We start from the raw sequence: 12,655 nt of genomic DNA on the forward strand, positions 1-12,655 counted from the left end.
CTACAAGACTCCCACTTCCTGATTTTAAAACTTACTACAAAGCTGCAGCAATCAAAACAGTGTGGTAGTGGCATATAAAGGCAGACATACGGGCAGAATTGAACAGAATCCAGAAATAAACCCTTGCACATACAACCAAATGACTTCTGACAAGGGTGTCAAGACCATTCACTAAGGAAGAGTCTCCAACAAATGATGCTGGAAAATCTGGATATCCACATGCAAACAATGAAATTGGACCCTTACGTAACACCATCTACAAAAATTAACTCAAAAAGGATCCATGACCTAAAGGTTAAGACTTAAAAACTATAAAATTTAAAAGAAAATATGGTGGGCGGGGGGGAATACCTGGATGGCTCAGTTGTAGAGCATGCGACTCTTGATCTCAGGATTTTAAGTTCACGCCCCACGTTGAGTGTAGTGTATACTCAAAAATCTTTGGGGGACCTGGGTGGCTCTGTTGGTGGAGCGTCTGACTCTTGATTTCAGCTCAGATCATGATCCCAGGGTCATGGGATCAAGCCCTGCACTGGACTCTGTGCTGACAACATGGGCCTGCTTGGGATTCTCTCTCTTTCCCTTTCTCTCCCCCTCCCCTGCTTGTGCACTCTCTGTTTCTCTCTCCCTCAGAAATAAATAAACTTAAAAATAAAATAAAGTAAAATCTTTAAGGGCCAGCTCAGTCGGTGGAGAGTGCAACTCTTGATCTCAGAGTTGTGAGTCTGAGCCCCACATTGGGGGTGTAGAGATTAAAAAATAAAAATAAAAAGTAAAATCTTTAAAAAATAAAATACAATTTTTAAAAGAAAACACAAGAAAACATAGGGGGAAAGCTTCACAACAGTGGATCTAAAATGATTACCTGGATAGGACATCAAAGGCAAGAAACAAAAAATAAACAAATTAGACATCATGAAAAATTTAAAATTTGGTGCAAATCAGCAGAATAAAAAGGCAACCTACAAAATGATAATATCTGGAAATCATGTATCCAGTAAGGAATCAGTATCCCAAATATACAGAGAACTCCTAAAACTCAGCAAAAGATAACTCAAAAAATGGGCAAAGGACTTGAATAGACATTTATCCAAAGATGCACAAATGGCCAATAAGCATGTGAAAAGATGCAACATCACTAATCACACAGAAATGCAAATCAAAACTACAGTGAGATACTACCTCATATCTATTAGCTAGCTACTAACAACAAAAAAGGATACGAAGAGACTGGAACCATTGTGCACTGTTGGTGGGAATGTAAAAATGGTGCAGCTGCTATGCAAAATTGTATGGCAGCCTCAAACTATTAGAAACAGAATTACCTTATAATCTGGCAATTCCACTTCTGGGAATATATTTTATTTTATTTTATTTTAATTTTTTTTTTTTAACATTTATTTTTGAGACAGAGAGAGACAGAGTGTGAACAGGGGAGGGGCAGAGAGAGAGGGAGACACAGAATCTGAAACAGGCTCCAGGCTCTGAGCTGTCAGCACAGAGCCTGACGCGGGGCTCGAACTCACAGACCGTGAGATCATGACCTGAGCCGAAGTCGGACGCTTAACCGACTGAGCCACCCAGGCGCCCCTCTGGGAATATATTTTTTAAAAAATGGAAACAGGGTCTTAAAGAGACATCTGTACACCCATATTCATAACAGTATTATTCACAAAAGCTAAAAGATGGAAGCAACTGATGTGCCCACTGACAGATAAGCAAAAGGTTGTACAGACACAGTGGAATATTATTCAGCCTTAAAAAGAAAGAAATTCTTCAATATGCTACATGGGTGAACCTTGAGAATGGTATGCTAAGTGAAATAAACCAATCATAAAAAGACGAATACTATATGATTCCACTTATATGAAGCAGAATAACCCAACCATAGAGACGGAAAGTAGAACAGTGGTTGCCCAGGGCTTGGGGGAAGGAGTAGGGAATTACTATTTAATGGACATAGAGCTTCAGTTTTGCAGGACGGATGGTGGTCATGGCTTGTACAACGTGAAAACAACATCAATGAACTGTGTACTTAAAAGTGGTTAAGATGGTATTTTACCACACACACACAAAAAGTTGGAAAAAATTCTAAAGGACATCTACATTAATTTTTTCGGTTCATACCTCCCTTCTACATCTGGATTTTTCTTTTAAAAATGTTTATTTATTTAGAGGGAGAGAGAAAAAGCATGCACGAGCCCAAGCAGGGGAAGAGCAGGAGAGAGGCAAAGAGAGAATCCCAAGCAGACTCTGCGTTGTCAGCACAGAGCCTAACGCAGGGCTCAATCTCACAGATCGTGAGATTGTGACCGAGCCAAAATCAAGAATCAGATGCTCAGCCAACTGAGCCACCCAGATGCACCTGATTTTTCTTTTTTTAAATGTTTATTTACTTATTTTAAATGTTTATTTTAAACGTTTATTGAGACAGAGAGAAATGGTGTGAGTTGGGGAGGTGCAGAGAGAGAGGGACAGCAGATCCGAAGCAGGCTCTGTGCTGAGAAGAGAGCCCGATGTGGGGCTCAAACTCACAAATGGTGAGATCATGACCTAAGCTGAAGTTGAATGCTTAATCAACTGAGCCACCCAGACACTCCGGAATTTTTCTCTTAAAAGCCATTTCTAAACATGTCAATTAGAAGTACTAATATACCAGGGGTGCCGGGGTGGCTCAGTAGGTTAAGCATCTGACTTCGGCTCAGGTCATGATCTCACAGTTTGTGAATTCCAGCCCTGCACTGGGCTCTGTGCTGACAGCTGGGAGCCTGGAGCCTGCTTTGGATTCTGTGTCTCCCTCTCTCTCTGCTCCTCCCCCACTCATGCTCTCTCAAAAATAAATAGACATTAAAAAAAAAATGTTAAGTACTAATATACCGGTGATGTAAGATAGTAAATTGAAACAATGGTATTGCTTCTTCAAAATTATCTGAAGTTCTCATTTTCTTAGCCTTTAAGTTAGATTTCACAGGCCTGAGAGTAAACACAACCACTCTCTCTACTGCCTCCCCCTCCCAGCCCCAGTCTGTGTTGTGTGGAAAATAAACCAGAATGAAAGCAGTAAAGAATACTGCAACTTCTTAAACCAGTTAACATATTTAAAGTAGCTTATACGTAGTAAGCATCATTAAATGCTGCTTATTACTACCTAGATGCTAATTTTTAAGGCATAGCTAGAGGCATTTTTCCTAACTTAAAAAATAGGTTGCAATTTCATTATAGACAAGTATGATCCAAGAGAAAACAGAATAAATAGGATAGAGCAATCCTTTATTTTTAGACACTTTCACAAAGAAGTTTTCAGCAAATGGACTTTCCGGCGGAGAAGAGAAAACATGAAAATCAGCCTGCAGCCATCAGCAGCAGCTCTGCTCAGGGCCTAGGGTCCTCCTTGCCCAAGTGGTGAGGCGGGGGTGTGTACTTCCCTTCCTTTATCAGTTTATCCCGCTGCCTCCTGATGTCACTCAGACGTTTCATCTGTCAAAGGAAAGAAGTATTTAAACTAGGGGGAAATACGCGCCATAAAGTTGAGGGCTAGAGAAAGAGACTGAAAATTGGTTTCATTTTTAAAACAGAAGCTTTTCATCTTAGCCTTGGAGATGAAACCCTTCTTTAAAGAAATAACTTGAAATCACTTCCCAAGCTTTAACCAAATTTCTGGTGTGAATAATAATATCTCCTTTAAAAATAATTAAAATGTTCCTGTTGTATACAGGAATACAGGTATTTACAAAAACAATGATAAAACACGGATCACAAATCTAAGAGGCATATTTGTGCATACTTAAATCCTTAAAATATTGAAAGATGAGATCAGCTCACAGCTGATACACTCCTGACCTATGTGAAATTGGTACTGCTGCTGGTGACTGTTCACTGGGTGTGAATGAAGCAGAAATAGCCGATACGAGGTTTCTCGTTACCACACCGAAATAAAGATCTGATATGTTCTCCGCTAATAGTCACTACCAAGCCCTGAGTTCTGCCTCTTCCTCTCAGGTAGGACACTGGTTGCTTCCTAACCAAAGAAAGCCATGCTATACAAGACCGTATAAAGGCTGTAATTCACATGGATTCTTTGACACAGAAAATACACTCACTGATCCTGACTGCATTACTCCCCTGCTCAAAACCCAATGGCTTCTCATCTTACTGAGGAAACAGCTGAATCTTTCCTTATAATGCCTTACTAGGCCTACCTCTGACCTTATGTCTTAATGCTTTCCCTCACTCTTGCTGCTCCAGCTCAGGGACCTTTGCACTTGCTCTTTCCTCTAATCAGAATATTCTTCCCTCACATCCACATGGCTCACTTTCTTGAAGTCTCAAAGGTCTCGTATCATTGAGGTCTTCTGTGCCCACCCTCTTTAAAAGAGCATCCACTTAGGTCCCACAGTGTTTTCTTTCTTTCTACCTTTATCTTCCCCACTGTACTGATCAACACCTGACACTATTGTTTTGTTTTGTTTTTTAACTTGTTTGTTAATTTTCTGACACCCCATATAAGCTCCTTTAGAGCAGGAACTTTTTGCTGTTTTGCTTATCGTATATTCCTAGCACCTACAATAGTGCTTCAATAACTAATTTTTTGGTAAGTTTTCACAAAGGTATGAAAAATTAATATATTCAGTTAAAGACTCCATTAACCTTAAAGAATCAGTCAGGGTTTAACTTCAGCAGAAATAACTCTAGGTGTCCTAAATACTGACATAAACATTAGCATTTTGGGGGGACAAAACATGAGACTCTTAAATACAGAGAACAAACTGAGAGTTGCTGGAAGGGCTGTGGGTGGGGGGATGGGCTAAATGAGAAAGGGGCATTAAGGAGGATACTTGTTGGGATGAGCACTGGGTGTTACATGTAGGGGATGAATCACTGGATTCTACTTGTGAAATCATTATTGCACTGTATGCTAACTAACTTGGATGTAAATGAAAAAGTAATAATAACAAATAAAGAAACAGAAATAAATTTAAAAACAAAAAAATTAGCATTTTAAAAAGATTGCATTCGTTTTTTAATTCCGGTATAGTTAACATAAAAGACTGTATTTTTTTTTTTTTATGTTTATTTATTCTTGAGACAGAGACAGAGCGTGAATAGGGGAGGGGCAGAGGGAGAGGGAGACACAGAATCTGAAACAGGCTCCAGGCTCTGAGCTGTCAGCACAGAGCCCGACACGGTGCTCTAACCCACTAACTGTGAGATCATGACCTGAGCTGAAGTCAAGACGTTTAACTGACTGAGCCACCCAGGCGCCCCAAAAGACTGTATTCTTGACATTTCTGTATTAAAGAACCTCTCAACAGAGGACTAGTCATGATTGAGCTATTACAACAACTAATGTCCAACCTTTCTCTGAGTATAACAACTTAGTGTTGTGGATGCAAGCACAGGCTCTGGAGCCAGCATTGCCAGGTTCAAATCCCAGTTCCACCACTTACCAGCTATATGACCTTAGGCAATGGCCTTGATTTTTTGGTCTTGCCCCAAGTTTTTAATTGTATAGTGGAAAAATTATAGTAATGTATCTCACAGGATTATTGTGTGAAATAAATCCGCTATTACACGCTAAGAACTTAGAACCGTGCTTGATTCTAATTCCCTGATTCATTAGTATCTTCACTTAGGGCTAAGCATCTAGTCATTTAGGGTGACATCTAAAATAGTAATGGATCTATTTACAAATTCACAGGATGAGTAAGTGACCTGAGAGCAACTCTTTAATATCTCCAGATAAGGAAACCAAGACCAAAAAGGGAAGTGACTTGCCCAAAGTCACAAAACTAGTGATGGCAGAACCAGTATCAAAACCCAGCTCTCAGGGCTCCTGGGTGGCTCAGGTGGTTAAGCATCTGACCTGATTTTGGCTCAGGTCATGATCTCACAGTTTGTGAGATCAAGCCCCACAGCAGGCTCCATGCTGTTATCTCCTTGCTGGTTGGGATTCTCGCTCTCCCTCTCTCTCTCTCAAAATAGATAAACATTAAAAAAAGAAAAAAGAAATTAAAAAAACAAAAACAAAAACAACCCAGTTCTCCTAACTCTCAATCCAATGTTCTTCCACCTCACCACACTGCCTTCTTTTGGTGTAAACTTTACATGTACAGTAGTCTTAATCTGAGCAATGAATAACTGGGGCCCACAAGAAGAGAAGTTAAGACATATTGTGAACTAAACAGCTGGTAGGTGGCTAACCACGACCCACTCACTGTCCCTCAGTAATATTACAATATTACTCATTTAATCATCGATATCCCCACAGTGAGCAATACAAAATACCTGATACCCTCTAATTCCTTCCAAGTTTGGAATAGCACATGTTAGAAGATAGGAAATTAAAATTTTTTTGATACAGACAACTTTAACTAAAAATCTAAACCACCTTCCTGAACTCCAAGGAGTTGGGAGTCATAAAAACGTTTCTATTTGTTTTATCTGGAGCACAGAAATAGGCAAAATAACAGGCCACACCCAAAGATTTCTTCTCTAAGGGAGAACAGAGGCCTATATGTGATGGAGCTCATGCAACTCTTGAGGAGGTAGACATCATGCTGTCAACATCCTTTCCCCCTGCCTCTTTGGTCAGACTCAACTAAAGCAATCTCATTAACACCTCCATCTTGCCCAGAGTAGAAATTAATCCAGAGATTCTTATATCACATTCAGTGTAACAGACCTGTAGGGTTTTACCTTCTTCTCCAATGAGGGTTCAATGCATTTGAAACATTTTCATCCAGAGAGGTTCACGGACAAACAACCAAGGCTGGTTGATAACTTTTGCTTTATAACCTACTGCAAAAATGGGAATACATACACACGTGCGATTTCTACCCTGGTGGCAACAGGAGGGTACAATGCTAAGGAAAATATGTCAGAAGACGAGGAAGAACACTGAGGAACAAGAGACACCCCCCCTCAGATCGGAAGGCAATTAACTTCCTTGACATGGTACCTACATAGAGAAAGTGTTTTCACCACAAAAGTTTTGCCAATTCACATTGGTCAAGCCATTGCCAACGACCAATTAAACACACTTAAAGGTAGCCCCAAGAAACAAAGAAATAATTCACATCCCGTCTCCACCACTCCTCACCGTTTTCTGCCGAAGCAGACATTCTACGAAATCATCATATTCTATCTTGCACTCTTTCTCTGCACGGATACCACCAATTCCATGCGCACATTCTATCCATTCTTTTTCAAAAGCATGGCATCGACCTGGAATCTTGTGAGGCTGCTCAGCACTTTGGATTGTCATCCACTGATCTAAGTTAAGGCCCAGCCTTTTCTGCACATCAAAGAAAGGCATGGCTGAAATGGAAGATAAAAAAGAAAGAATGCCATAAAAGTGCAATCAAATGAGAAATTTCTAAGAAAAATGAGATAGTTAATTATGACAAATATCCCTTTAGAAAGCTATGTTACGCTATTCTCCCAACATAATCTCATTAATTTTTTTCATTTGACAGGTTCTTCCAGTTTATAGTAGATAAGTAATATCTTTGTTTTCATAAAACTCAGGGGGGAAAAAACCACTAGAACTAAAAAGCAATGCATAAAAATCAACTCTGTATTGATAAGGTCATTTTATTTTGATAAGGTCATTTTAATCAAAAAGAGTGTTTATGTTTTGACTCAAGAATCCCAATTCTTTCAGACAGGTCTGAAGAAATTAGCTGAAAAAGAACAAAAAAGCCCAAGCACAAAAACATCTTTTTTTTTTTTTTTTTTTTTTTACATTTTTCTATCTGTAGCAACTGAGATGACAATTCTGTGACGTCATCCTGAATCTGGGGTCCCTCATCTGTGTTCACACAGCATCTCAACTTTCCATAAGAGTACTTCACTTTTCAGGCCCCTGTAATGGATTATTAACTTGAATGTCTCCCACATTGCAAAATGAGTGATGTGTGTGCGGGGATCAAGTAAGGGCTCAGTAACTGTTGAAAAAAAAAAAAATGAAATTCAAACAACTTAAGTGTGCAACAGGGTAATGGATAATTAAATCTAGTAAGTACCCGCTTATTAGAATATGACAGACAACAGGAAAAAAGGATAATATACACAGAACATATATTTTAATGTTAAATGATAAACGGTCTACGGGGTCAAAGAAAAACTGCAAAAGATTGGAAGGAAGCACAAAAAAATGCCAATAAAGATTTACAGGTGAATTTCGATTTTATGTTTTCTATCCATTCTTTCATTCTATCCAGTACCGTTCCAGATAGTGGAATGGGGGTAAAGCAGCAGCTGCAACGTAAGCACTAGATTGCAGACACGGAAGGAACTGGGAACCCAAAGAACAAGAGGGTAAGAGCTGGAAGGAGGAAGCACCAACTCTGCCTAGGAGACTGGAAAATGCCTTTAAGATGGGTTGAGTTTTGCCAAGTGAAGGTCAGTGGACAGAGTATTCCAGTAAGGCACAGCACGAGTTACAGCCGGAGGTGTTGGGTATGCCCTGGGGGACACCGAGCACCCAGGAGTGGCTGAAGCGCGGAGCTCAAAGCGCATGTCGGGACGAAGAACGAAAAGGCGGTGGAGGGTGGCGCGGCCGTTATCACTCAGGGCCTTGAAAACCAGGGTAAGGTGGGTGGACTTGCGGTTAAGAAACAGAAGGCCAAAGCATTAGTCCGGCAGAAATCCGAGAGAAACGCGGTCTACAGACTTCGGTGACCCTGCCTGTGGGCGTAGGGGCCTGGGAACGCAGAAAACACGTTCAGAGTTCGGGCCTGGGACAACACACACCCAGGAAAGCAAGAGGAAATTCGTTTAAGAAATCTCGGAATAAATCTCTTTGCCTAAACTACCCGCAGACAAACGCAGCACCTACCGTCCCGCTGCGATTCCCTCGTCTCCTCGCTGACCGCCGCTACCGGATGATCTGAGAGCGACGCAGAGGCCTGCCGCAAAGGACGCCCGCAGTGCGACTCTTGCAGCGCGACTGCGAGGCCCGACCTTCTCTCTGCAGTTGCGCCCAGAAACCATAGAAACCAAGCCCCTGGGTCTGCGCCTGCGCGGTCGTGGGCCTCAGCCTCTGATGATACGGACCAGGCATAAAGTGACCCTCTCGAGATGACCGCTTTAGACACTGCCTAGCGGTTAGTGTGTTCCTGCTGCCTGCTCAGCCCTGTGACTAACACCCTCACGACAGCTCGGATTGGTGAGGGACTTGACCAAGGCCACAGTACAGAAAAAGCATGCCTTCCCCACCCCCATCCCCGCCGGTAGTAGTTAAGGCCTTGCGCTGTGGATTAACGCTGGGTGGATTCAAATTCTAGCTTCACCATTTCGGTGCGACTCTAAGAAAGTGCCTTAACCTTGCAGTGCCTCAGTTTTCTTATCTTAAGAGAAAAATACCTTGGGGAGCCTGGTCCTCAGTCGGTAAAGCAAAAGACAGCGTCTCAGGTCATGATCTTAGAGTTAATGAGTTCCAGTCCTGCGTCTGTCCTGACAGCTCAGAGCCTGAAGCCTGCTTTGGATTCTCTCTCTCTCTCTCTCTCTCTCTCTCTGCCGCTCCCCACTCACACTTTGTCTCTCTCTGTCTCAAATAAATAAATAAACATTAAAGGTCAGCCCTTAAAAAATAAATAAAAATATCATCTTAAAAGATAAAAGTACCTACAGCCTAGGGTTCCTTTGGGGATTAAATGAGTTAAGTGTAAAACAATGAGGCGGTTCCAGGCACATGGAAAGCTCTCCAAGGTAAATCACAGTTCTTTGTTATTTTGTTTTTAGTTTTTATTTAAAATCACAGTTCCTTAATATCTCAATTTCTAAAGTTTGCAGATTCGGGGTGCCTGGTGGCTCAGTCGGTTGAGCGTCCTACTTCAGCTCAGGTTATGATCTCGCAGTTGGTGAGTTCCAGCCCGGTGTTGGGCTCTGTGCTGAGAGCTCAGAGCCTGGAGCCTGCTTCAGATTCTGTGTCTCCCTTTCTTTGCCCCTTCCCCGCTCATGCTCTGTCTCCCTCTGTCTCTCAAAAATGAATAAACGTTAAAAATTTTTTTAAAAAATTAAAAATAAATAAAGTTTGCAGATTCAAGAAAGTGAAAGAGACCGTGCCCCTCCTGTGTTTCAGAACATCCAGTGGCTCTCTGATTACAGCAGGGCCTTGGAAGTGGTGTGTGTGATATGATACACCAGGTGGGAGGGAAGAAAATACTCAAATAACTTTTTTAATCTAATCATTTTAATTTCTATTTTTTGATATACTTATTACATAAACTCCATGCCTGAAGTGGGAGTCATGACTCTGAGATCAAGAGTCCCAATGCTCCATCAACTAAGACAGCCAGATGCCCCTTTAATTTCTATTTTTTGATGTTAATCTTTATAAAGTACATAACATTACTGCAGTTGTACATATAAGTAACTTAAAAAATAAGTGTTTGAGGTTTGGGCTGAATATTTATTCTCATTTTAAGTGATGTGCTTTCAAAAACATTTAAAGAAGTCAAGCCTTCCACCCTTCCCAGCCTCGTTGTCCAAAATCCTCTGCTTAATCCCCCACCCAAGAGCTTGCTGTTCCATTGTATTCTTGGAAAAGTTCTGCCACCCAGTCTCTGATTTTTCCCCCCTTTCCCCTGGAATGACACTATTCCCACCCTGTCTCCATTTCTACATACCAAATTCTTGCTCTGCTTCAGGATTTTGGCATAAGTTTTTCCCCAAAACAGGTGAACTGCCTCCAAGTCCCAGGAGTACCCACTCTAGAGAAAATTCCTAAAGTCTCACAACTTAATTGGTTTCTTTCAAGCATTCCAATTCTCCTCTGCTCCTCCTAGCCCATCAGATATATATATCCCCCCCAACTGAGATCAGAGTTTCAATTCAACTGGAATCTCCCGAGCACCTAACGCATGTCCAGCAGAATACTGGAAGATTATGGAATTAATCATTCGTGGCCCTTGCCCAAAAAATAGTGGAGATAGCAAGATGCTACTGATAGCCACCCCACTTTCCACTTCTTCCACTTTCTTGTTTATATTGGTGGCATCTTCCTGGTCATTCAGACAGGAAACTCTGAAGTTGTATTTTGCCTTTGCCTCAACTTTCATCCAATCTTTCATTAATTATTGGCCGTTAATTCAAATACTCCTTCAACAGGTTGCCAATTTATTTCTTCCTCTCTGCCTTGCAGCTCCTCACTTCCATCTGTTTTGCACTGAATGTTTCTAAAATACTAATTTCATTGTATCACTCCTCGGATACCAGGCAGGATTAGTACAAAGATGGGTCACTCAAATACCTCCAAGGCCAAACAAAAGTGCACTATAAGGAAATAAAAACAGAAGCACCATAGAAAATGGCAACTGGTATTTGGCTTCAGTTTGACTGATGGAAAGAGTGGTGTGGAATGTGACGAACTGGAGAGGGTCTGTCCTGTCTGAAGGCAGCTGCAGCTACTCTGCTCCGTCCTATAGCTGTTGAAAATATCAGGGCTCCAAATTGTCAAATCTTCAACTTTTTCAAGAGAAGCCAGAAATCTTTTATTGTTTAAATGTGAAACCTACCACTTTGTTAAGTTTATTTATATATTTTGAGAGAGAGAGAGAAAGAGAGTGGGGATGGGAAGACAGAGAGGGAGAGAGAGAATCCAAAGCAGGCTCTGTACTGTCAGCATGGAGCCCACTGCCGGGCTCAAACTCATGAACTGTGAGGTCATGACCTGAGCCGAAATCAAGCTTTGGACATTTAACTAACTGAGCCACCCAGGTGCCCTGGAAACCTACCACTTTTATTTATTTTTAAATGTTTATTTATTCTGAGAGAGAGAGAATGTGTTCATGTGCTAGCAGGGGAGGGGCAAAGAGAGAGGGAGAGAGAATTGCAAGCAGGCTCCCCACTGTCAGCGCAAAGCCTGTCTCGGGGCTCAATCCCACAAATTGTGAATTCACGACCTAAGTGGAAATCAAGAGTTAGACGCTTAACCAATTGAGCCACCCAGGCGCCCTGAAACTGACCACTTTTAAACTGCAGGGCAACTAATTTTTTTAAGTGCTGGGGCCAAACGAGACCCACATTGGAAATGGCTTGATGTGCCAGATTTCAACCCATGGATAGAGGGAAATTTGAAGGTGGGGAAAAAATTTACTTGGAACTCTGATGGTTTTTTACATCCAGCCTTTCTCCCTTCTTACCCACTCTCCTTAGTGCTGCCAGTTGCTTTTCTAAAACTCAAAACTGATCATTCAAAGATACTTCCTGAGCTCATATCATATACTGTGGGCCTTATTGAGTTCTTGGGACTAAGACACAGAATGATGTAGCAAGTGATAAAGATGGACAAAACAAGGGAGAACGCGAAGTACGGGGACATTCATACTGCTTGGGTTGTGTGTGAGGTGTAATTGTATTCAAGAAAATGTTCAAATTACTGGGTTTGGCATTCAAGATCCCTCGATGATTTCTTCCCATTTCTAAATCCTCAGATACAATTGCTTTTCAACCTCCTCGTATTCTCAGCCATCTAGAATTGCTCTTTCTTCCAAACCTTGTAGGAGCAGTTTCTTCTGCCTGGAACAATTCCACCAGCTCGCTGCCACCTACCCACTGCCTCCCAGGTGAATGCCTAATCTGCCCAGACCATTTAGCGAACATTTTCTTTTTTTCTTTTTTAAGTGTATTTTTTTTCTTTTTTTTTTAAGAG

General features: G+C 41.4%; 1 protein-coding gene across 1 annotated transcript; it reads right to left on the bottom strand.

The window, feature by feature from the left end:
• Window positions 1-3,253: 3,253 nt before the first annotated feature.
• NDUFS5 (NADH:ubiquinone oxidoreductase subunit S5) lies at window positions 3,254-8,995 on the bottom strand. Its single transcript, XM_047870789.1, has 3 exons — window positions 8,840-8,995; window positions 7,100-7,317; window positions 3,254-3,477 (listed from the first exon to the last, which is right to left on the bottom strand). The coding sequence occupies exons 2-3, from the start codon at window positions 7,313-7,315 to the stop codon at window positions 3,373-3,375; spliced, it is 321 nt and encodes a 106-aa protein (XP_047726745.1). The 5' UTR covers window positions 7,316-7,317; window positions 8,840-8,995; the 3' UTR covers window positions 3,254-3,372.
• Window positions 8,996-12,655: the final 3,660 nt, after the last annotated feature.

This window comes from Prionailurus viverrinus, chromosome C1 (assembly GCF_022837055.1).
Source record: "Prionailurus viverrinus isolate Anna chromosome C1, UM_Priviv_1.0, whole genome shotgun sequence".
Classification (NCBI taxonomy): domain Eukaryota; kingdom Metazoa; phylum Chordata; class Mammalia; order Carnivora; family Felidae; genus Prionailurus; species Prionailurus viverrinus.